The sequence below is a fragment of the Pteropus medius genome, unplaced genomic scaffold (genome assembly GCF_902729225.1).
Source record: "Pteropus medius unplaced genomic scaffold, Ma_sr-lr_union100, whole genome shotgun sequence".
NCBI lineage: Eukaryota > Metazoa > Chordata > Mammalia > Chiroptera > Pteropodidae > Pteropus > Pteropus medius.
This window is the reverse complement of record NW_024347867.1, coordinates 3,492,437-3,516,666: the sequence shown is the minus strand read 5'-3', so window position 1 is coordinate 3,516,666 and position 24,230 is coordinate 3,492,437. Positions and strand designations below refer to the sequence as shown.

General features: G+C 34.1%; 1 protein-coding gene across 1 annotated transcript in view; it reads left to right on the top strand.

Moving 5' to 3' along the window:
- The window catches only part of PDE7B (phosphodiesterase 7B), a 279,990-nt gene that overhangs the window by 83,668 nt on the left and 172,092 nt on the right, over window positions 1–24,230 (top strand). The window contains exon 2 of the mRNA XM_039879006.1: window positions 2,069–2,129. Within this exon, the coding sequence (XP_039734940.1) occupies window positions 2,069–2,129 (61 nt within the window). The remainder of the gene's footprint in view (window positions 1–2,068; window positions 2,130–24,230) is intronic.

Sequence of the window (24,230 nt, the reverse complement as noted above, 5' to 3'; positions counted from 1 at the left end):
GACGTGAATCATCCCTTTATCCAAAGTATCCACTCTGAAACTGCTCCCTGCCTTTTAGTCAGTTAGCCATCCTGATAATTAGATCAACTGTCACCGTAACGCATGCTTGTGTTCAAGTAACCCTTATTTTACTTACTAATGACCCCAAAGCCCAAAAGCAATGATGCTGGCAGTTCAGATATGCCAAAGAGAAGCTGTAAAGTGCTTCCTTTAAGTTAAAAACGTGAAAGTGTTTTACTTAATAATGAAAGAAAAAAATTATGTGCTGAGGTTGCTAAGTCCTACAGTAAGAATAAAATCTTTGTCCCTGAAATTGTGAGGAAAGAAAAAAAAATTAGGCTAGTTTGCAGAGAGAGAGACTACACTCACATAATATGTTACTATATATTTTTCTAATTGTTCCATTTTATTATGTTATTGTTAATCTCTTACTGAGCCTAACTTATAAATTAAACTTTATCATAGGTAAATATGAGTTCAGTACTACCCATGGTTTCAGGTATCCAATGGGGGTCTTGGGATGCATCCCCTGTGGTTCAGCGGAGACTACTGTATAGAAACAATTGGCAATCCCTGTATGCCTTCCAACACTTCATTACTCTCTGTATCTTCCCCCTATCTTGAACTTGATGTTCATTATTCATTGCCTGTTTTTATGTAAATTAATATATCCATAAATAATATGTATTATTTTTAGATATTTTCAGCTTCATAAAAAATGGAGATAGATTTTGCTTGTCTTTTTATATGATTTAAACATTAGATATGTTTTATATGATTTGAACATTATATATTTTTAAGATTTAAACATTATACAACTTGAATGTTTATATGTGGCTATTATATATAATATATATGTTTTTATATATAACATGTGCATACATATATATGACATGTATATATGTATGCACATATTATATATAATATATATATAGCCCTAACTCATTCATTTTAACTACCATGTGGTATTCCAAGATATGAGTAACATATTATTCATCAATTTTATAACTGGGCATTAAAGCTGTATGTGGAAAATTTTCTGGTTATCAGTCTAGAAGATGACTTGCTGTTTAATAATGTGACTTAGTGAGGTTGAAAACTAGTACTTAGTAAGTAGAAACCTAATAAAATTTTACCAATTTTTCTCCAAAATGGTTCTATCGTTTTATATTCTAACCCACAATATGTGAGTTAATTTCTCTACATTTTTGATAACATTTGTTATCACCAGATTTCTAAGTTTTGCTACACCAATGAGTTCATTTTATCTTTAATTCGCTGGTTATTAGTATGATTGAATATATTCTATATTTATTGACCATTCAGATTTCCTCTTCTATGAATTGCTTGTTCACGTCCTTTATCTATTTTTCTATTTGTTATTTTCTTATCTATTTAGAGGATTTCTTTATACATTCAGGTACTAATCATTTGTCACTCATCTACATAAGTATGGCCTATTCTTAAATAACTGACTATATCTCTGAATTTTGCCTTGTACAAAACTTGTAACGAGTAAGTTAAAACTAAGACATAGATAAGAAAGTTGAAGTTTCCATTAATCTGTGGGTTCAAGAAAAGCACACACAAGAAAAAGCCACTTTTTCACCATTTCCTTATTTGTTCTTCACCCCCCAAATTCAGAGTTAAGTATAGGCCACTGACATTTGTGCTTGATAATGTCTGTGCTTGATTGCAGAGTGGGTAGTTTAGAATATTGGTACTGTATAAGGGCCAATTTTGAGAGGGATTAACCTCATATTCTTAGATCTAATAGGTTGCTTATCTTCCACTGAAATAGAAACCGTTAGATACAGAGTGCATCTCTGGCAGCGACTCCTCATAAAAGCACACAGAATCACTCCTAGGCAGGGGCATGAGGCATGCAGGAACGATCTAGTCCAACTTACCTCTCAAATATTTTACTACCAGGACACAAGTTCCTAGACTCAGGTAACCAAGGAAAACATGAGTAGAATAATGTCATAATGTCGGGTTGCATGAACATGTTGCCTTTGGAATCCCGGTATGAAATCTTAAAATAATTATGGCTTTCTTTTTCTTTCAGAGGTGTGGTGAACTCTTGTTTGAAAACCCTGATCAGAATGTCAAATGTGTTTGCATGCTAGGTAAGGCTTCTCATTTTAGATATATTAAGCATGTTGATGTCATGTGGACTTATTGTCGTTCTGGTGCCTTACTGACTGTCTCTTGTTCCATATTGAGGAGGCCTATATGCTTTTTATAGGTTTATAGACATCTATAATAGATTTATATGTGGAACACTTGATAAAAAACATTTTAATTTTAGTAACTGTCAATATGTTATGAACCACACTTCTTTTTCTAATTTTTTCTTAGATCATCAGCATCACGTAGAACAGGGTGTTTTGTATTCAGGAAACAATGATGAAAAAGTAAGAAGGATTATGTAATTTTTTAAAATTTATTTATTTTCAGTTACAGTTGTCATTCAATATTATTTTATATTAGATTCAGGTATACAGCATAGTGGTTAGACATTTATATAATTTACAAAGTGATTCTCCCCAATTAGTCTTGTACCCAACCGACACTGTACATGGTTATTACAATATTATTGCTTATATTCCCTAAGCTGAACTTTATATCCTCGTGTCTATTTCATAACTACCAAATTGTACTTCCTAATCCCTTCACCTTTTTCTCCTATCTCTCATTTTCCCTCCCCTCTGGCAACCATTAGTTTGTTTCTGTCTTGTTTGTTCATTTATTTTGTTCTTCAGATTCCACACATAAATGAGATCATATGGTATTTGTCTTTCTCTATTTGACTTATTTGACTTAGCATAATACCTGCCAGGTTCATCCATGTTGTCAAAAATAGTAAGATTTCATTATTTTTTATGGCCAAGTAATATTCCATTGTCTATATGTACCATTCTTTATCCAATGGGCACTTTTCATAGTTTGGCTATTGTAAATAGTGCTACTGTGAACATAGGGGTACATATATCTTTTCAAATTAGTGTTTTGGATTTCTTTGGATAAATACCCAGAAGTGGAATTGCTGGGTCATAAGGTAGTTCTATTTTTAATTGTTATGAGGAACCTCCATAGTGCTTTCCATAGTGGCTGCACCAATTTGCAATCCTACTAACAGTGCACGAGGGTTTCCTTTTCTCCACATCCTCACAGACGCTTGTTTGTGAATTTATTGATCATGGTCATTCTGACAGCTGTGAGGTGATATCTCCTCGAGGTTTTAATCTGCGTATCTCTGATGATTAGTGACATTGACCATCTTTTCATATGGCTTTTGGCTATCTGTATGTCTTCTTTGGAGAAATGTCTATTCAGCTCTTCTGCTCATTTTTTAATTAGATTGTTAGTTGAGTGTTGAGTTACATGAGTTCTTTATAAATTTTGGTGTTGAGTTACATGAGTTCTTTATAAATTTTGGATACTTACTCCTTATCGAATATTTCACTGGGGAATGTCTTCTCTCATTCAGTAGGTTGTCTTTTCATTTTTTTAATGGTTTCCTATGCTATGCAGAAATTTTTTAGTTTGATGTAGTCCTATTTGTTTATTTTTTCTTTTGTTTCCCTTTCTCAAAGAGATATATCAGAAAAAAATATTACTAAGAGCAATTTCAGAGAGTTTTCTTCTAGGAGTTTTATGGTTTCAGGTCTTACATTTAAGTTTTTAATCCATTTTGAGTTTATCCTTGTGTAGGGTGTAAGAAGGTGGTCTGCTTTCTTTTTCGTTGTTTGTATGTGTCTGTCCAGTTTTCCCAACATTGTTTATTGAATAGACCAACTTTACCCGTTGTATATTTTTGCTTTCTTTGTCATAGATTTATTATAAGTGTGGGTTTATTTCTGGGCTCTCTATTCTGTTCCATTTATCTATATGTCTGTTTTTATGCTGGCACCATGCTATTTTGATTACTATAGTATTGTAGTATAGTTTGATATCAGGTATTGTGATACCTCCAACTTTGTTCTTCTTTCTCAAGATTGTTGTGGCTATTCGGAGTCTTTATGGTTCCATGTAAATTTTGGGATTATTTATTCAAGTTCTGTGAAAATGCCATTGATATTTGGTTAGGGATTGCACTGAATTTATAGATTGCTTTGGGTAGTATGGACAGTTTAGTGACGTGAATTTTTCCTATCCATGGACATAGTGGACATAGTATATGCTTCCATTTATTTGTATCTTCAATTTTTTTCTTCAACGTCTTATAATTTTCAGAGTTTAAGTCTTTTACCTCTTTGGTTAGATTTACTTCTAGGTATTTTATTTTTTTGATGCAATTGTAAATGGGATTGTTTCCCTGTCTTTTTCTGATCATTTGTTATTGCATAAAAATGCAACCAATTTCTAAATATTAATTTTGTATCCCACTACTTTGCTAAATTCATTTATCACTTCTAATAGGTTTTTATTTTCGTGAAATCTTTAGGATTTTCTCAATATAGAATTATCACATTGTAATTCTTAAACTAGAGATGATAAGCTACATAAGTAAACATTAAAAATTTACATACAATGCAAAACTCTTACTTCTAATGTCTGGGAGAAATACTAACTAATCTGAAGTCAGCAAAATTACCCACACTGCATTTGTAATAAAATTGCTGCATTGTAATGAATAATCACTTGTACTTGTGGGATGATATATCTTTTATACATAGCTTTTGTGCTTTTCATATAATGCTTTTCACAAACTCATCATATTCTCTGAAGAAATGAAGTTGATATTATTTTTGTCATTATATATATTAGAAAACTGATACAGAAAATATAAGTGATACACTTAACCTCAAAGTAAAAACAGTCCAAATCAAGTACTAAAGTTTCTAAACTGTAAAGTTTTAGGTCTAGTGTTTAGATCTTATTTAAGCCACTAAACTATGTCCAATTAATTACAGTAATAGAACTTTCAGTTAATTATAATAATAGAATTTTTGAGTGATTACAGTAATAGAAGAAAACAGTAGTGTGGATAAACAGCAATAATCTTCAATTTAACTTTCACCAAAAGTTCACCCTTGTCTTTTCCAACCTTGAACCATACTCCTAAGCAAAGAGCAAAATGATTCATTTGAGCTTCCTCCATTTTCTCTGGCTACCTGATATGTTAACAGCCTAGGTTATTGTTGAGATGACTCAAAAGCAGACAGCAAGATAAAGAGAGGCAAAGGAAGTTCTTGATTATTTATAATTTAAAATAATCAGGTAATAAATAATCAAAGGTTGCATATAACTTAAAAACAAACCAAAAACAAAAACAAAAAACAGACACCATATTTTCCTAGCCTTCTGATCCTTCTTATTTTCTTGTACGAGTGTTTTAAACCTCTCTCTTGAAGCTCTTATATGTTTTATTTTTTAATTAAGATGATGGCTTTATAGTAACATATTCATTGGAAAATAAACATTTTACTGGAAGTACATGAACAATAAACATAGTATAGCATCCATACAACCATTTCAAATATCCAGTATTCCTTTCCCTTAACAATGAAATACCACAAAAATGCTAATAGTTCAGGGTACAAACTAGATAGATAGATAGATAGATAGATAGATAGATAGATAGATAGATAGATAGACAGATGATAGATAAGCAGAAAAATTTTCCTTTGTCCACCCATATGTCCCAACTTTGGGTTTGGGAACCACCTCACAACCACATCAGATCTACTCATCAATTAACTTATTTAATTTTCACAATAACAAGATGTTATTTTATTTTACAGATAAGAAAACTGAGGCAAATAATTAGATACTGTAGGTATCTTAATGTCACTAAAATATTATCTGATTATAGCATATACCTGATGTAGTAACTTGAATAGATTTTTAACTCATAATGATTGTATGCACATGAGCACATCTTTTACTTTGACTAAATTTTACTTTGTCTTGGCTCCAACGTGAGTTGACTGATTAACTTAGAGCTAGAACAAGGACAGCAATAAACTGTCTACTCCTGCCTGTAGATTAACTTGACTTAAAGTAGGATCAATCATCTTTCCATCTCTTCTAGACTACATGGTATGGTTTATATAGCTGCCAGAATATATTTCTAGCTACCAAATGCATCCCCAATAAATCTACCAGATTGCCCCAAATTCCAAAATTAGAGATATAGTTTATGTAAATCAATTTTGTATTACTACTACTGACATACTAATTATAATGAATTGAGCACTTAAAATGTGACTAGCGAAGTCCATCTTAAGCACTTTAAATAATTAAATCATTTATTCTAAGTAAATTAAGACATGGCCTCACTTTTAAAAAATATATATCTTTGGTAATGGCAGTTTATTATTAAGTTTGTAGACTTCATTACTTCATTAGATTTCTCTCTTTTTAGTGATTTGGGACTAAATGATATAAAGGAACCATGAGAATGGAATTTTTTATTAGTTTGAGGAGATGAAATAGGAAGAATAATTGTACATTTTACCTTTAAAAAATGACAAGTAAATATTTATTGAGTGTCAAAGATAATACTATGTCTAATGAGCTTAAGTTACTCATTTAGTGAAAATTGTGCCCTCAAGAATTTCAGATCTAAAAAGGCTTTGACTTTTTCCTACTTACCTTTTTAAGAAGATTACTACAAAATTTAATTGAAACATTTACAAAGTCCTTTGAAATCTTAGATGAAAGGCATTACCAAAATAAAATTATTTTGGATATCAATACACATGGATCAACCCACCATCAGCATGTGTTCACCTGGAGCTCAAAGGCTGCTGTTTCACAGCAATAGGTACTGTGTAAGATGATAAGAAAAAAAGTAAAGTTGAATGATTTATTCTCTTAAAACAAACAAGAAACATTCAAGTTGTGGACATGGAATTCACTAAAACTAAGACCACATCTTGTATTTCATCAAGAAAGGGCATCTATACTAACACAGCAACAGCAAAGCACCACTTCGCATTGTCTGAGGTGTTCGTTTCTTGCTAACTTTTAGAAGAACCTGTGATTGTGCCTTTATGAATACCTGGAGAATTTCTTAATAAAACTTTCTATCTTCAACAGTATAGGATAAAGATTCTCTGATATTTTAAGGGACTATTACATTTCGAAGTGTTGCCAATCAGAAGTGTAGTTGGCATTTTTACAGGTAACATATAATAGTGAATAAATCAAAATTTCCAAACAAGAAAACTAAATATGTAAAGTCTGCATCTCCAAAACTTCACCCCTGATTTTATGCCACCCCAACAACGAGATCCCTGATGGAGGCAAACCTGAGACATCCACAGCTTTAAACTGTCAAGCTCTTGCATCACCCACCTCCACTTGAGATCTCCACTTCTGCCCACTCGTATTCCAGGTTTGGGTGCCTGCCTGGATCCTAGCTGTGCTCTGGTTTCAGCACAGTTGAAATGAAATAGGCAAGAGGGTCACTAGCCAGGGACACCATTTGCAGTTCTCTTCACTCCCACTGCTGTGCCCTCTGGGTCTTTCTGAGTTGGGTTATCTACCTCATGACTACCATGAATAAGCCATCCTCACCAAAGTCATGCTTCTGGCTCATTTCATTAAACAAAACGTAGTGTAAAATTTGCCTTGAGTTATTCTGAAGCACTGAATGTATGCAGTTTTAAGTGGGAGCAAACTACCTATGAATTTTATGGAGAATCATTTCTAGGTTCAGGGGAACAGTTTGTGTTGGGTATGAAAGTAAATAACGATGTACTACAGGGCTGGCTGCACTAAGTATTAACTATTTATTTCTTAAAATTCCCTCAGGGAGGGCAAATGTGGACAATCAAGTTAAGCACTAAATTATAAAAAAAAAAAATGTTGCTTTCTTCTTTCCTTCACTTTTAGGGCGTATGTTCAAAACTCCTACCTCCTCAATTCCCTCCGTTTTTTTTAATTTAACTATAATATTTCTCTCAAGCTCAAAATAAAAAAAAAAGTTTATATAACTATATCAAAGGGTATACAACTATGTAGCAGGACTTATACTTTAATTAGGTGTAATGAACTGACATCAAAGGAAAAGGGAAATAGAAGATAAATGATCTTTCATTGCCCGGTTAATGCATAAAGTACAGCAAGTTACTAAATGGATCTTACTTTTCAAGTATAATGAAACTGTCGAGTACAAACAACTAAGAGTATTTAAAGAAATTAACACAAAATGAGCAATGTCGAGTCACTTCTTAGTTCATATACTAACCTCCCTCTGTGAAATGATAAATCTTGGGAAAAGAAACTTTCAAAAAACAAAATTCCTGATTAAGCTCGGTGCCTCTTACAACTCCTTCCTTCTCCTTATTCTTAGAGTAAAATTCTTTTAAACAGTAAGCCTTAATTTGCAATTTATGATATTTTGTTAGCTTAATTTCTTTATATTCTTTATCAAGATTCAATTTTGTTCAATTTGAAATTTTCCATTGCCCTGCTTTTGATTCATGTGTGATTCCTTTTATGCTGATTGTTGTCTCATTTGAATGTAAAGCACATGCTTTGTTACTAGCCATGGCTCAGAAAGGAGTGTTTATAATGTCAGGTTTCTGGCTGAAGTTTATTATAAATCATTTAAAGAGATTGCCGGTTTTCAAAGCAATAGAATACCATAAAATTAATATTTTATTAACATCCAACGTGAGCATAGAAAGACTTGCTTTCTACCTCTGAAAAATTAACTGTGTACTCATAGAAGTTGCTTCGTCTTTTAGGCTCCAATTTACAATTTTTCTGCCAAATGGGAATAAAAATACCTATCCTTCCTAGCCCAGCAGGGATTGTTATAGTGATAGAATGAGATGTTCTGTGAGAAGATGTTGCCTGTTATAATACCTTAAATTTAGTTTATGCATAAATAAATTGATAAATAAATAATAAATCATTGAAAATAATTGATATATAATAATAAACTAATAAATAATAAATTATTTATTGGTGATATTAATAGTATTTAGAAAAGCAACAGAAGAGCTAAAACGGATCAATGTGGGGGGCATTTACATACATTACATACATTCTTCAAAATTGTGCAGTGCCTCAAAGACATTCATCCAGTATGCATTCAACAGATATACATCAAATAAATATGCAAGATACTAGACTAGGCGCTGGGACTGCAAAGACCAGTGGGACACATATCCTGCCTTCAAAGGGTTTATAGTCCAGACAAAGATTCAAGCTCTGAACCTCAGAATCTTCAATACCAGCTTGAGATTGTCAAATGATAAATCAAGTTAGTCGGAACTTCAAAAGATGGAGAGAGTCCATACAGCTGGGATATGAAGACATGTGGATTTAGATATACAAAAGCTGAGAAAATAGCATTCTAGACAAATGCATGGCCATATTCAAAAGCTGAGAAACAAAAAACTAGGGAGCATGAGGTGGCAGGCCACAGGGAAAATGAAAGGATAAATTGGAGAGGAATTGAGGCCTTATTATGTACAGTTTGACTGCTATCACTGGCTCTAAAAAGAAGTATCAGATAAAAGAGAGTTCTGATCTTTTTTATTTGGAGAATATTTTTTTAGTTATAGAGTATTATAAAATAAAATACTCTATAAAACAGTTTCCACTGGGCAGTATTAAGTACAGCTGTTCACCAGATACTTATAAAATTAAATAATTTTAAGTCAATATATATTTGAATCCTATGACCTAAATTCTAGGTTTGATGTGCTTTTTAAAAATAATACATGTTAATTTTATCTTTTCCCCTCGATGTCAAATATTATAATATTTTATTTCAGAAGTAAAATAATATTGTCATAATTTGCAATTTATGATATTTTGTACTAAAAAAATTGATATTTTTTCGCTTTTTAGAATTTTGTCATCTAATAAAATTAGGAGTTTTTATATTAATATTTTGCTCTTTTCACTGGCATCAGCTTGTGTTTGTTATATGTGGACAATTTTGAGGTCTATAAATTTTTTTCTTAAAAATTAATACCTAATCTGTTTTAAGGCAAAATAATATTTGGTATCAAAATAGGCCACTGTGGTATAGCAGAAAGAACGGAGCATTTAAAGACCTGTCACCAGCTAAAATCTGTGTGCCCATAGGCAAACCACTTAAAGTTTAGACTTAAATTTACTCATCCCCAAAACAGAATAATAAGAAATGAAAATACTATTATATACCTTATTAGGTTTGTTGAAGATCAAATAACAATAAATATTAAAGCATTCCATAAACTTTTGGAAGTACTAGAAATATAACTCTCTTATTTTTATTAATGCTAACAAATAATTTGTTCTAAGTTCTTGCATTTCATTTAATACTAGTAATTTTGTATATTTTGAATATTCAACTCTCTCAATTTGGTTTAAGTGAATAGATAATTTCAAGTGTATGTTTGCAATCTAGAAAGCAGCATACTACCCTCATAGGCTATTAAAGAAGGACTATTGTAAGGACTATTTGATGTGCACTTGACTGTAAAAGTTAAGGAGTATGTTTAAAGAAAAAATATCCAAGTTGCTTAACTTTGATTTATTAAGATTAAAATGCCACGAGAACTTGAAATAATTTTAACTTACACTTACAAAGCACTTTATTCATATCATATGTCTACATACTTCACTCTTTCTATATGCATGTTCATAGATGATATTTTTTACCTCTCAAAAGAGAGCAGATCAAAACCTAGATATTTCCATGGAGGGTGGCAAGGACATTATCCCCATCACTCACCCAGGGCCTTGCCTTGTTTTACTTTTCATTGCAGTTATCAACAAATGACATATTTTATATTCCTGTGTCCCAGTCATACCTCACCACACACGCATATAAACAGAATAAAAATATCATGAAAGCAAGGACATAATGTTATTCACTGCTAAGTGTCCAGCACCTGGAACAGTATCTAACCACTTGGCCCCTAAGAAGAATTCAAAATTTTCTGAATGATAATGCATTAGTGAGAACAACATAATCACTATAGGGCATGGCCTGGATGTATCAAAGACTGGTTGGTATCTCATTTAAAACCATCTACTAACTCAGCCAAGGCATGGGTCAGCTCCTACATGAACTAATTGGCAGTTTCCCAAGTATATCACTCTAGGTTACAAGATGAGAAATATGTAGTTCTTTACAAGTGGACAATTAGAACCTATCTCTACAAGTAAACAATTAGAAACAAATAATTAACAAATATTTCTTGAGCACTACTGTTTCCCAATCCTCTGCGAGGGGTACTCTAAAAGCTGATGTAATAATGAGCAGGGTAGAATCTTTATTGCCAAAGTTTATTCTCCTGCAGATGGAACATTGTGTTGAGAAAACAAGAGGAGGCCCGTTGTTTTGTCTTCCCTATATTTATAGGAGTATACAAAAACAGATTTTACCCTGAGTTTCATGATTCAAAAGGCTTTCTACATTACCCTACTACCTTTAAACATTTTTTATTTGGCAGTCAGTATTGCCTAGCATAAGGAAAATAAGTTTCCTAGTTTCTCGGTTGCTTTCCATAGACTGTTGAAGAACTTTCTCAGTAACAAAGCACCTCACTTTTGAAACCAGCTGGGAGCCAGGGCTCAGATAAGAGTAGGCCAACTATCAGAACTGAAGTTGTCAAACTCAAAAGTGATAGAAGTGACAGTCTTGCATTTACTTCAATTTCTGTCTGAAGGCAGGGAGAATGAGACCTATCATTCTTCATACAAGGCTACACTTGAGAAAATTTGTTCAATTACCAAAGATTTGTAGGTGAATATTGTGTGCCAGGGTAGGAATGTAAAGACATCAAAGTTCTGGTTCCTGCCCACAAGAATCTCCCAATCTAGTGGGGGATGAACGACTAAGCAGATATTGACAAGTAGCAAGATAAACCATTATAAGGATGCGGCAGGGTCTTATGGGAAAGGAGAGGGTAGAGTGGTGCCAGGGAGGGCTTCTGCAGTGGTGATAAGCAGCTGAGTGTCAAAGAGAAGCAACAGACAACCCTGTAAGCCTGGGGCAGGGTGGCCCATTGGGAAAGGCATTGGCATTTTTAGGCAGGAGAAGCAGCAGGTGTAGGAAGCTTAATGCGATCAATTAGAGAAACCATAAGTCATTATGCCTAGAGACGAGAATAAGAAGGAAAAAAATGATAAGATAATTAGTATGAAGATGAAGCTGAGGCAGATTATAAAGGGCTTATAACAGGACAAAGTACCATTTAAGGTTGTTTAAGCAGAGGAGCAACAATGTGAGATACACATTTTGGAAAGATCACCTGGTCAAAGTAGAGAATAGACTAGAGGAGAACAAGACTGGAGAAAGACAAGTTTAGGACACTACAGCAATTATCAGGTTATTTAGGACACTGAGAAATAATCAGCCCTGCCCAAACTGAGATAATGATCAGGGAAAACAGAAGGCATGAGATTCAGGAGACTTTGAGAGAGAATGATAGAACTTTACAATGGATCGAGTGTAGGAAATGTAGTTAAATAGATAGAGGATAGAAAAAGATGCCACCCACCCTCAGCGGAGAGTACAAGAGATCAGGTTTGCAACTGGGGGAAATTATGAGTTAAATTTTGGACACAAGAAATTTGAGATACCCAAGAAACTCTCAGATATAATAAAAAGTTTTGACCCAAAAACAATGTTGGGCTTTCTATTGGAAGGACTATAGATTATAATTAGATTTCAAAAGAAATGTATATCTTCTTAACAGATTACTCATGTAGGCTAGCTATTCAGGATGTTTTAAGAGAACCCAACCTGTCAATCTCAAGCCATTTGCCTTGTCAGCTATAAGTACATAATATTTTCTAATGTGTATGGGTTATAAACATTCACAAAATATAGAAACTTTCAAAGGATGAAGCAAAGTTATATATAGTATGAAAGATACACAAAAAGATAATTTTAAAGTATTTAAAAAAATAAATATTTGTTCCCATTATATCAAGTGCTTTCTTTTTGAACCATAACATTTCTTTGTCATATCTAAATGCCAAAAGATACTTTATTCACTTACCAAGTCAGTTCCAAAGAGACAACCAACTAGTGGTGTAGAAAGTTCATTTTCTATAAGCTCAAAACTTTCACATCTAACTGATTACTGCAAGTTTTCAACTTTTGTGAAGCTGTCTTGGACACTATCAAAATTATTGATCTTTTAAGCAGGTTTTAAGTAGGTTATATACAACAATAAGCAAATGCAAAGAATTTTCTTTTACCTGCTTTTAGTCAACCACATATGAGTTTAATACATTGATTCACAGTCAATATTTTTAAAATTTTGTGACTTGCAACTTAATGAGCTAGTTAACATTACAAGATTTATCTTTACGTCATTTATGGATTCTGGGGCTCTTCTTCTATGTAGTACATAGGAAAACAGAGGTTTCATTTTGAAAGAGGCCCTCGCATTTCTAAATACAAGAGAATACTGTCAGAAATGTTAATAGAATTATATAGAATTCCATAACTTGGTGACAATTATATCCTACAAATCTGAGAATTTTTACAATATGTATAGTAAATCTATGAAAAGCTACCCTGCCAAGCTGCTTTCTAAAATTTATGTTGCAATTTCAAGAAAATGCATTTCAATATTTTATCTTCTTTTAGAAAATCAAAATATTTGAAAAAAGTAATTAGCATTTTGAAAATGCATATTGAATTCAAAAATAGATTTTCTACATTTCTCAGGAAAAGTTTAACATCCTATTCCTGAATTGCTATATTTTTTTAGAATGAGTTTGTTAATTAATTCCACTTGGCATTCTGTGTGAAACTTTCCTTATTCTGTCTGCTCTTTCACTTTTTGTTTAAGGGAAAGTCTAAGATTCTTTCATGGATCATGTTTATAAGATGATTGGCTAATGAAATGCCGAGATGACTCTGGGTAACAGTATATGAACAACTATGATCATGTTTTGGATGGTTTGAACTTGGTCATCACAGTCTTAAGCAAATCTCTCAGTGTTTGAAGGGGCTTAGTTCTTTTAGATGTTGCTTTCATAGGACTGCAAGGTTGAAAGCAGCTTTAAGGATCAAATAAGAGGAGATGGTAACTTCTTCTCCCAGCCTAGTCCACTTGCCTAAACTGCAGAATTTCAGGGTCAGGTCGCAGATGTGTGACCACACAGAATTGTGTAAATTTTTAGGCCATTACAATATATAAAGGATTTTCCCCCTGTAGCAATTATACTGTTGAAAATGGAGAAGTATTCAATTTAAAAACAAACAAAAAAATGTAATTGTGCATGTCTATTTTTTTTTCTTAATTTTCTATAGGAAAAGCTTCTTGGAAGATTAGTTTTAAATGGTAGTATCTTTTAAAGAGCAAATTTTCAATTCGTATATTTAACTTTATTAAGTATGAACAAATATGGAACATGTCCAAGCTTATATTTATCAATAGCCCTATATCTTTCAACAATTGAAATTGTAGCTCGCGTGTTTATGTGCATGTCTAATTCTCCCGCTATTAGTCTATTTAGATAGAATATATTTTCTTACTTTTTAATTGAAGTATAGCTTAAATTCAGATAAATATATAATTTTAAGTATACAGCTCAATGACTTCTTACAAAGTTAACATATCCATGTAAAATCAGATCGATATAGAGTTTCCCTTTTTCTTCCTCCCAGATATTACCTCCTAAAGATTCTGTACTGACTCACTAACTTCTGACATCATCCCTAATTTTGAAATTTATATAAATGGAATCAAAGAGTATATTCTTTTTTCTGTCTCCCTTCTTTAACTCAACATATGTGCTGTTGTACATAGCTATAGTTCATTCTTTTTTTGTTTCTTTTGCTACAGAACAGAGGTCAGCAAATCACAGCCTATGAGCTAAATCTGGCCTGTCACTTGTTTTTGTAAATAAAGTTTTATTAGAAGATAACCATGCCCATTTATATACATGTCTGTTTTCACACTACGTTAGCAGAGTAGAGTAGTTGTGATAGAGACCATATAGTCCCCCAACCCTAACATATTCTAGAAAAAGATTGCTGAGCATTACTATATTCTTCTGTGTGTGTCTGTAATAATTTATTTATTAGTTATAGTGATAAGGAACATTTGGCTATCTTTGGTTTTGGATTGTTACAGCTAATACTGCTATGAACATTCTTGTACTTTTGTGTGTGTGTGTGCACAAAATTACACATTTTCTCTTGAGTATTTACCTAGAATTGCAACTGTCAGTCCATAGGATATGTATATATTCACCTCCAACTGATTCTATCAGATAGTTTTCCAAAGTTGCTGTACCAGTTTACACTCTCGCTAGCTGTGCATGAAAGTCCATAAATGATTTAACATGGTAATTATCTCTGAGTAAAAGTTAGAATGCATAATTCATCATTTAACTTAATACAAACAACATTTTGTGTAATAGCTTCTAATGAAGATCATGATTATTATTTATGTAAATAAATCATTAGGTTGATAATGGTAGTAATAAAACAGGTATATTTTATTTGTTGATTATCAATGAATATTAATGAGTTTATGGAGTTTGCCATATAAACCAAACTATTAGGTATTCTTTGTTAAACACTTGGAAATAAATGTCTCACAAATGATCTTATAAGGGCTTCTCCACCCACAGTGGAACTATAAACAAAACCTGGTTCATAAATAAAAGTTCTTTACTATTGAGACAATTAATTTTATTATTTTTCTTTTACCACAAAATATACAATTAACTATTATTTTTACAAGGCTGAAGTAATATGCATGAAGTTATAATATGAAAATTTTAGTTAAGGCATCTAATTCTGAAAGATCAATAGTCTAGTGCCTTACTGTGAAATCATATGGCATAGAGATTCTAAATTTAATCCTCATGTGTTGTTTTATGAATTTTATTCACATTTGCTCCAGGAATGAAGCAGCAAAATATTTTCATTTTTCCTTTTGCCAGTTTCTCTCAGTATTGAGTATGTCCAGGCAAAGATATGAAGGTCATCATTAGCCAATATCAGAATCGAGGCTAGCAACAAGATTATAATTTCCCAATACTCAAGAAGTATTTTTGGCTCTTCGGATGGTGGAACATGCATGATTTTTCTTTCTTTCTTTTTGCCTCTCTATTTTTCCAAGTGTTCAACAAAGAATAACTATTAGTTTTCTAATGAGAGATTTTAGGTTGTTTTCCGATTTTTAAGGATACAAAGATAGTTTCTTATTGTTTGTTTGCATTACTGGAACTTATACCTCACAAGTGCTAAAACTTTAATAACTTATTCCAGTAGTGAACCGGATATAAATGAAAAGGTTTTTTGTAATGTGAACTGTGATTTGGGGTAATCACTACTCTGGTTGCTTCATGTTAGAAATGAGTTGGAGCTTTTATTGAATTTTCTGTCACAAAATCACCTTCCCCCTAACAAATGGACTTAATGAGATTGGCCATTCCTTTTGCAGAGTGCATGTAACCCCAGCAATAGTGTTCCTTGTGTCATAGATAAAAGTGCCACCATTGACGCACAGTCCATGAAATAGCAAAGAAGCTGCAAAATAATATGAAAGTCAAGTAATTGAGGTTTGTGGTTCCATGGGAAATGGAAACCTTCCAGAACAAACATGCTGAGAGTCTGTTGCACCAGAGAGGGGTGAGGGCTCATTGCACAAATGCTATTAAACGACATAAAACAAACACTGTGGAACTTCTTTCTCAAAATTGTAACATGTAATAGACACACATTCATGCATTCACACACGTATACACACATGCGCACACACACAACAATTGCATATCTCCAAGTTCGAGATCTCTATTTTGTTCCTTTCTCTTTAGCTGAGGCCTAAAAAGCACAGAGCTTTTGTCTAAGGGAATGAAGGTTTGTATGCAGTTATTTTGCACAACCAATTAGTTTACTTTCGGTATTCAAAGAAGAAACAAGGAAACATGTTTAATAGCCCTGTGTGTCCTAAAGTCTATCTCAAATATAAGGAGATCCTGTTGATGTAAAACTCTGTGAAGAACTACGTGTATATTGTTTTCCTAAATATGTAAAGTTGTATATATGTATATGTGTGTGTATATGTATATAATTTTTACTGCTCTAAATAAATAAAGTCTATTTTAAATAAATAAATAAATAAATAAATAAGAAAGAAACTGCTGGTAAAAAAAAAAAAGGACAGGAAAATAAAAAGGCATGAGGAAAAATCTGAAAGCAGTATGCAGTTGTTCTCCTTTTATTTCTAGAGAAGTTCCGAGAGGTTGTTCAGGGACAGGACCCTATAGTAGAACTTTTCTGAGAACTAAGAGACAGGCGAGCCTTTCTTCAGGCTCTGTAATCTAGTTTATTGTTTTCTCACAGGAAAATTAAAATGTGGTGTGACCCTTTTAGCAATCCATCTGTTTTTCAAATAAAAAGGTTTTTTTCTAGGTCCGTTTTTGAGTGAATCATCCACTGGAAGGAAATTCAGTGGCTTCCTTAAAACATCTAGCTTTTAAATTGCACCCATAACCGTTGTCATTACAAAGGGCCATGTTGAACAGTAGTACTCTACTAAGATTTCTAACATACAATTTATAAATTACTGATAAGGAAAGAAAAATATTGTTTTGTATGACATTCTGCTTATAATCTAGGCCTGGTGAACTCAAAGCTCATATCATATAATATTCCACAGCTACATGATCTGAAAGTGCTGATTTGTCTAACAAAAATAGGGATTGAGTACTGTTGATGTGAGAAATGTCCAAACCTATAGAAAACTTTTATGAATTTCTTTGGGCTAAACTAACAACAATTGCCAAGAAGCAAAATCTCAATGGATTGAGAAAATGCTCCAGAGAATGGCAGTTTTGCAGCTTACTTTCTACATTAGAATCAGAGGAGGAGACATAAGGAGGATCACATGAAATCCATTGGTGGTAGGTTAAGAGGGCAGCAGGAAGCAAAGTGAGGAAATCTCTGAGATTGAATAAAAAAGTAAAACGAAAAGACACATGCTTCTTTTACATTGGTGGGTACAAGATAGTTAATAATTAACATTTACAGCATTTAGAGATGGTATGAAGGGAACAAGATAACAATGAGGGGTTCTGGGGTTCTGTGATCCTGTGCTCTGCTGTAATGGTTGTGCCCTGGAAAAGAAGATCACTCTGACATTTCAAAGGTGTGTTATCTTAGATGCAAAAAGACAATAGATAGGCTCACTTAGATAAAAATTATCATTTGTTAAGGATGCTATAGGCCTCATTAGGAATTTTTAGTTACTAATTTCTATGTTCGGACCATCCCAATGTTGTTACTTTTGGTCTCTGAGTTTGTAAGGCCCTCCGTGCAGGCCTCCCCTGAGCTCGGCAGGTTTAATATGTGGCCCCTATTTCATCTACAGTATCCCCCAAGTGTGTACACTCTTCTAGGCACCAGAAAACAGCAGTGAATAAAACAGATCAAATTCCTGCCCTAGTGGAGCTTAGGTTCTCGTGATACATGAGGTGTGGGAATGGATGGTAAACAATAGAAATCATATACCACATTATTGTAAATAATGACAATGGAAGGTACTTTTTTAAAAATCAATGATGGTTAATTTTATATTAGACTGAATGGTTTACTTTATCTGCATCCCTCAAATCATGTACCGACACTAAGAAAGCTTGTGGCAGAATGGAGACTAACACAGAGGCTACAAGAGGTCATGGGAGAAAGGACAAAACTGGTAACTAAAAGGGAGCCAGTGCCACTTGGCCCACCAAGATGGCAATTCCCCAAGCCAAAGTAGTTGAGAAGGAGAAAATCAATGACTCCTGAGGAAGTATTCTATTCAGAAGACTGTGGCTTTTGAAGAAAGGCTTGTCTTTTGACCACACTAAAACAGATTTAAATTCATATTGAAACAAATGATTCATTATCTCAATTTAAATAGCTTCTTAATATACATCATATATATGTATGTATTTTTTTAGGGATACTTTGAAAAGAAACTTCTCTTTAATGAAGAACTAATCAGAGCTCATTGGCACTTAATCATATTTCAGAATCTTCCTTAGTTCATTAGCAAGCAAAAGGGTGTCACAGATGAAGACGTAAGTTCCCTAGTTTGTAAGCAAAGTTTAAAATGTTGCTGCCATCTGTGCTGAGTTTACTGCCAAGATTTTATAATAAGGTTGGATAGTTTCAAATTTTTCTTTGATTTTAAAAATTCAAGTCCAGAAGCTCTAGCCAGTAACTGCCATACAATAAAGTCATTATTCAGCCTATGTTATTTCATGTTGCTTTGGAGAGTTTAATAGGAGCTGCCTGTTGCATCACTCCAGCCATTCTCAATGTGCTATGTAATATAAAAGAACTCTATAGCTATTTTGGTGAGGAAGGAGGGAAATAGGGTGAGAAGGGAGGAAAAATAACCCAAATAGGGAAATTGAGTTGTGCATTAGTAAAATACCATGCTATAATCGACAGTAGTCTAAGAGTATTTTACTAGAGAAAATAATTAAATCAGCAATTACCAAAAGTCCAGACATTTATTGTTTTAGCAAATATTTATTGATCATCTACTATGTGTCAACCATTCTTCTCTGCTTAGAGGGAAATAACAGTGAATAAAATATGATCTCTGATCTCATAAAGCTTATATTTTATTGCTGAAGATTAAAAAAATAGATAAACACATGCTTATACAATTTCGGGTTAACGATAAAGACTAAAACAAAGCAGAATAAGGAGGGCACAAGTGACATAGTAGAAGAAGGGGGGGTCATTCTTTTAGATTGAGTAGACATTCTAGGCAGAGAGAGAGCAAGTGGTGGGAATGACAAAAATGCCGGAGTCTGGAATGGGAAGAACAGGAAGAGTGGTAAGAAGATGAATTCAAAGACACGAGTGGGAGGAGATCCTACAGGGTTCTCTAGGCAAATGCTTCTCAAATTTTAAAACACACACGAATCACTTAAGAATATTGTTAAAAGGCTGATTTAGATTCAGTAAGTTCGCAATGGAACCCAAGATTCTGTATCTCTAACAAGATCCTACGTGGCGTCGATAGGGCTGATACTTGAAATACACTGGGCGTGTTGTATTTTGTTACAGCAGTCCTAGCAAACTCATACAGTGGAGAAGGGGGCTTCTATTAGACAGACCCTTTCTGCAGAGGGGTCAAATGCTGTTGAGAAGGGCATCCCAGGAAGAGAGAACAACATGTGAGCCTGTTTAAAAGCCCTGATATGGGACCAGGTGGTGTCAAAATGAAAATTTTATTTTGGATCCCGGGAAGTAGTGACATTATTCAATTGGTGTGTTAGAGTGAAAGGTCACTGGATTAGAATTAAGAAAACATTGGTGTGAATTTTAACTCTGCCACTTATTAGTTGCATGATGTTGAGCAAGTCCCTTCGACTCTCTGAGCCTTAGTTTCCTCACCAAAAATGGAAATAAGAGTATCCATGGCAACTAACCCACCAGGCTGCTGTGAGGTCCAAATAAAATAAAAATACAAGTGAAAGTAGTTCATAAAGTACAAAACGTTATGTAAGTGTTAGTTGTGGAGGTTGTTTTGTTGCTGCTGTTGTTATTGTTTCTACCCTAATAGAGAATGTGCTAGAATGCCATAGTGAATGGACATAATCACACCCCAGACCCGTAACCCAAGGGCCCTGTGCTTTGATGTTACAAGGATGCTCGAGAGTCTCTCTTGGCAACCATCGAGTCATCCATCTTATTTTCTAAAAGCTAAAATATCCAAGTTCATGTGATTTTAATTATAACCATATTTTTATTTAAAGTGGGAAGCAACGGAAGATTGTGGTAGCATAAATCACAAGTCATCTAATCTCATTTAGGTTGTATGAAAACAAGATGGAAATCTTTGAAGTCAGTGTGTTTATTTGTTAATCCACCCACCCCCCTAAAAAAAAAACAAAAAAAAACAAAAAAATCACATTATTTTTCTCAGAACTGTTTGGATGGGAAGTATTTTTTGCAGAAATGTTTTTTATATAATAATTTCAGTGTCTATGCTATAAATCAGTACTCAGCGGTTGCATCAAATCGTGCAGCTCATTGAAATAAACCAAGAGGTTTTTTTTGAGCGCTGATGAAGGACTAAATTTAAGAGAAACCTATGGCATATAGATGACAGTATGATGTTCTTGGCAGAGTTATGGTGGGATGGGAGTGCATATGGGGAGAGGAAGAGGCAGAAATTGTCTTTAGAACAATCCTCCACCCGCTCTCTAAAAGTCTTGGGGCTTATTTTAACCATTTAATATTGTTTTTTAATCTTCTGCAATAAATAATGTTTTATTAGTTGCCTCATGGTGAGCAAATGCCAAACTGAGGCACCACCAGCTACTTATGTTGTCCTGGCTGTTTGTGCTCCACTGGTAGGAGCAGAAAGACCATTCAGTATCCATGTCCAAAGGGTCCTTGGACTCCTTGCTGAGACTCTGAAATTACAAACTGTAGAGTGACACTAATCAATGGATAAGACTAATTCACCCCTAACATCTTGTAATATAGTGCTCAAAATACATTATTTCACATACCTAGAGCAAAGCTAATTGCCTGCCATCCACTATTAATTGATTACCTATAACTAATAGCTAATATTTACTGGACACTTTTAGTTACCAGTATTATGTGCTTTCCATGATTATTTCATTAATCTTCAAAATAACCCTGCAATATTTTAAATGCTATCAGTTTTCTCTCATTCAAATTTAACCAAATATGTGTGTGTTTGTGTGTTTGTGTATGTGTATTTTATCCCTTTTATCTTCAAAATACTAGACTTTTCTTATTTTATTTTATGGATGTTTGCTCTGTTCCCTGAGACACTGACCCTGAGATACCAAGTAATTACGGCTGAAGATTTTAGTGATTTATATTCAAAGATGAAATATTATTATATGTAGCAGGTTAAGGTGAAAGAAAAGAAAGTAGATTATTTCTCTCTAGATGGCTCATATTGAGCAAACAGGGAATCAGTCAACATTATATACGTAATTTCTGGCTCTCCTTCGCAGGCTGGGTGACTGTGAAGTATGTATCATTTCTTAATGGAATACCTGATAAAATAACTAGGCATCTAAATCCCAGAAAGTGTATTCTTAATATGTCAGGAATATGTGACAGACACTTCTAGTACTTGAACTAAATCAAGGTTTATAGCTATCTTTACAGCTATATAATCACTGTTATCATGCAAGTCTAGAGTCCTCCTGGTGTAACCTTTTCCAGTCCAAATTTTCAGAATCACATCAATTCGATAAGCATATGTCAAGTTCTTATTGTTTCCAAGATATGGTGCTGGTGATTCTATGAATGAATTAGCAAGCCTCCAAAGGTCCCTCTCCAGGAATTCTCCTGGAGATCACACACTCAGATGCCCCCAGGAGCCAGGCAGGTGATATATAAGAGTGAAGCTGATTGCGTTCAATATAAGACACAGGGGTGGCACTGAGGGAGGCCACCTGAAGACCAGAGCCCCACTTAAAGCATGCAGCTACTGCTCAGCTCCAGCTACACAATTCCATGAGAGAATGCAGGCTCCATGTAGCCAACTCCATAATTTTTCCAAGAAAATATGGAAATTCAGTTATCTGTGTAAATATTCAGCTTTGTAACTGTTGGCAGCTAATATAATTTTCCTTTCTTTTAAAAACAATGCAGCCAAATTCACTGGACCACCATTTTGCAACCTCAGTAGGGAAGAGAGATATACCAAAATGTTCCTACCTCACTCCCCTAATCAGCTTTTCCTCTCTGCCCTCTCACACCCAGAGGGATGTTACAAGCAGCACCTCCCTTCTACAGGGAAAGGTATGAGCTTTGGGGAAAGTAAAAAGTAGGCCCTTCGAAGAAGAGGTTACACTCTGAAATCCAGTCCTTTCTCTCCCGCCTTTGGATAGGTCCATGTGTGAAGTAACACCATCTCAGACAAAAATGCATGCATTTTTTTTATTTCTAAGGAAAGAGAGCTTTACAGTGTTCACATGCCTTACAGATCAGTATGGTGCCTCGCATGAGACAAGGAAGTCATCAGAGTGCAGAAGAGGTCTCTATGTTCAGTGTATTGGGTTCAAGGGAACAGCATGACTTCCAAATTAAAACAGCTTAAGAGATTTAAGGTAGATTTCAAATGAGATGCAAGACTAAAAATTATAGATTTGAGAGCTATGAGAAGAGGGAGAATAATTAAATCATGAGAACTGATATAATTCCCAATGGGGCTACCAAATATGGCACCATGGCCAGGACCAGGAGGGTTAGGGATGGACCTGAATTAGACCTACCCACAGTGAGCTACAAAGGATGTCTCCAGCCAGGCCAAGGAATGAATAACAACAGAAAGAAGGATTTGGTAACTTTGGGAACCCTTATATGAAGATTCCTTATAGAAAAGCAAGGCTGAGGGAAGCCAGAAATGGTAATATTCCAATATCCAGACCTCAGCAGATACCAGAGAAATCTATTTTTTAGTAGGACCCTGAAAACAGCCAATTTATTAGATCATAGAAAACCAAAGTAGTTAAAAATGAGTTTGGCACACTGGTGGAAGGCAGAGAACTGTGTAATCCCTTAGGGTGATTTTTATCAACAATGATTAAACTTATAATGAATTCCTTCCAAACTTTTATTCTTTATTCTTCAACTAGTAATTTCGCAGTTCAACTTTTGCTTTCCTGGGCCACTGTGGGGAGAACAGGGAGCAGAGGGAGCTATGAGGGTCCTCTAGTCGTCACAGTAAACTCTCATCTCTCATAATGGCCCTCGGGAGCCAATTTTACTGTTTCCCCAGTGGCCACTTCTGGGAGCTTTGTTCCACACCTCTCACCAGGGATACGCTGCAGTGATAAGACACCTGTTTGCAGGGCAGAGAGGAAGCAAGAACAACAGAGCTCAAGAAAGATGCAGGACAACTTTTCATTCTTTTTTTCAGTTCTCTAAAATTTATGTATTATACCTTTCTCTGGAAAGGCATCTAGAGAGCTTAAATAGTGAAATGGGGAAGATCTCATTCATCTTTTGAACAGCAGCAAATGCCAAGAAATGTTTCAGAGGTCCTGGTGATTTCTTTACCTGGAGTTCCACCCTGGGGCTATCTTCTCTAATTTGCATTTTTGATGCAAAAAATGTTTGGGTTTTTTGTTTGTTTTTTGTTTTTTGTTTTTTTTTTTGTCTTTTGTTTTGTTTTATTGTGTTTTTGCTTTGGCAGTCAAAGTCTTTATGATCCCCAAATAGTCTGTAATATGCAAATAATATGGTAATGACTTTGGAGATGTCCACCTTGATATTCCAGTGGTTTGGACTTCTT